Source organism: Limulus polyphemus, unplaced genomic scaffold (assembly GCF_000517525.1).
Source record: "Limulus polyphemus unplaced genomic scaffold, Limulus_polyphemus-2.1.2 Scaffold4341, whole genome shotgun sequence".
Lineage (NCBI taxonomy): Eukaryota > Metazoa > Arthropoda > Merostomata > Xiphosura > Limulidae > Limulus > Limulus polyphemus.
Window position 1 is genome coordinate 5,674 of NW_013669951.1, and position 1,962 is coordinate 7,635.

Sequence of the window (1,962 nt, forward strand, 5' to 3'; positions counted from 1 at the left end):
TATTATGAGTCTAGGTCTGTTGGTATTGGGTCAACATCATGATCTATATAAGTTATTCCAGGTTGGCTGACGTTGTTTCAGTATTATTATGAGTCTAGGTCTGTTGGTATTGGGTCAACATCACGATCTATATAAGTTATTCCAGGTTGGCTGACGTTGTTTCAGTATTATTATTATGAGTCTTGGTCTGTTGGTATTGGATCAGTATCATGATCTATATAAGTTATTCCAGGTTAGCTAACGTTGTTTCAGTATTATTATGAGTCTAGGTCTGTTGGTATTGGGTCAGCATCATGATCTATATAAGTTATTCCAGGTTAGCTGACGTTGTTTCAGTATTATTATTTCTAAAACAAACACATAAATGTGGTACAAAATTATCTTTTTTCATTTAGCCAAAAAAAATGAGTATCTTTAAATTACTAATAGACACCTAATCATGATCAAACAGAATGCTCTCATCAAGTTTTCTTAATGATGAACTAAATAACGTATATGTTCTTCGTTTTTGTTTTTAGTCATGAAGACAGTTTACAACATCCGAGTCTATGATAAAACCGTTGTCATGGGAACTACAGCAGTATTGAATTGCTATGTTCCATCTTTTGTATCTGATTATGTCCACGTGACTTCATGGATCATCAATGATAATGTCACAAGTTCTGCTGTGTCGCCCTTTAGCTCAGGTAAACTTTATTTATACACACAAAAGATCTTTCGAATCAATACTTTACAATTTGCTACGAATGGCTAAAACTAAATTCATTTGTAATTAAAAGTTATTTATGAATATTTTAAAAGTACTGTTAGTTTTCTAGGTGCTGATTGTTTTACTTTTAAGAATTTAGAATTCAAAATATTTCCTGTTATTTTTAATTATATTATAAATCTAGCGTAAATTTCTATTTTTTTAAACATCTGTAACGTTCTAGAAAGAACGTTGCTTTTCTTAGATAGATGAGTCGTATAATTATGCAATAACTGAACTGGAATAACTTATATAGATCATGATGTTGACCCAATACCAACAGACCTGGACTCATAATAATACTGAAACAACGTCAGTCAACCTGGAATAACTTATATAGATCGTGATACTGAGCCAATACCAACAGACCTAGACTCATAATAATACTGAAACAACGTCAGCCAACCTGGAATAACTTATATAGATCATGATGTTGACCCAATACCAACAGACCTGGACTCATAATAATACTGAAACAACGTCAGTCAACCTGGAATAACTTATATAGATCATGATACTGAGCCAATACCAACAGACCTAGAATCATAATGATTGCCTAAAAGAAAATACGAAAAACATTACATTTTTTACAATATTTTTCGTATAGTTCAACGATACTAGCATCACGATCATTATAATGAATGCCAACAATCAAATCTTACAGTCTAAATACTTGGGTTACTATAACAATACTAAAGTATTCAAAGTTATCATAATGAATGCCTACAATCAAATCTTACAGTCTAAATACTTGAGTTACTATAACAATACTAAAGTATTCAAGGTTATCATAATGAATGCCTACAACCAAATTTTACAGTCTAAGTACTTGGGTTACTATAACAATACTAAAGTATTCAAGGTTATCATAATGAATGTCTTCAATCAAATCTTACAGTCTAAATATTTGAGTTACTATAACAATACTAAAGTATTCAAGGTTATCATAATGAATGCCTACAATCAAATTTTACAGTCTAAGTACTTGGGTTACTATAACAATACTAAAGTATTCAAAGTTATCATAATGAATGTCTTCAATCAAATCTTACAGTTTAAATATTTGAGTTACTATAACAGTACTAAAGTATTCAAAGTTATCATAATGAATATCTTCAATCAAATCTTACAGTTTAAATATTTGAGTTACTATAACAGTACTAAAGTATTCAAAGTTATCATAATGAATATCTTCAATCAAATCTTACAGTTTA

The 1,962-nt window shown here is 29.9% G+C and overlaps 1 protein-coding gene across 1 annotated transcript in view; it reads left to right on the forward strand.

Moving 5' to 3' along the window:
* Window positions 1-542: 542 nt before the first annotated feature.
* Window positions 543-1,962, forward strand: part of LOC106470991 (Down syndrome cell adhesion molecule-like protein 1 homolog) — a 65,108-nt gene continuing 63,688 nt past the window's right edge. The window contains exon 1 of the mRNA XM_022399629.1: window positions 543-686. Within this exon, the coding sequence (XP_022255337.1) occupies window positions 566-686 (121 nt within the window). The 5' untranslated portion in view covers window positions 543-565. The remainder of the gene's footprint in view (window positions 687-1,962) is intronic.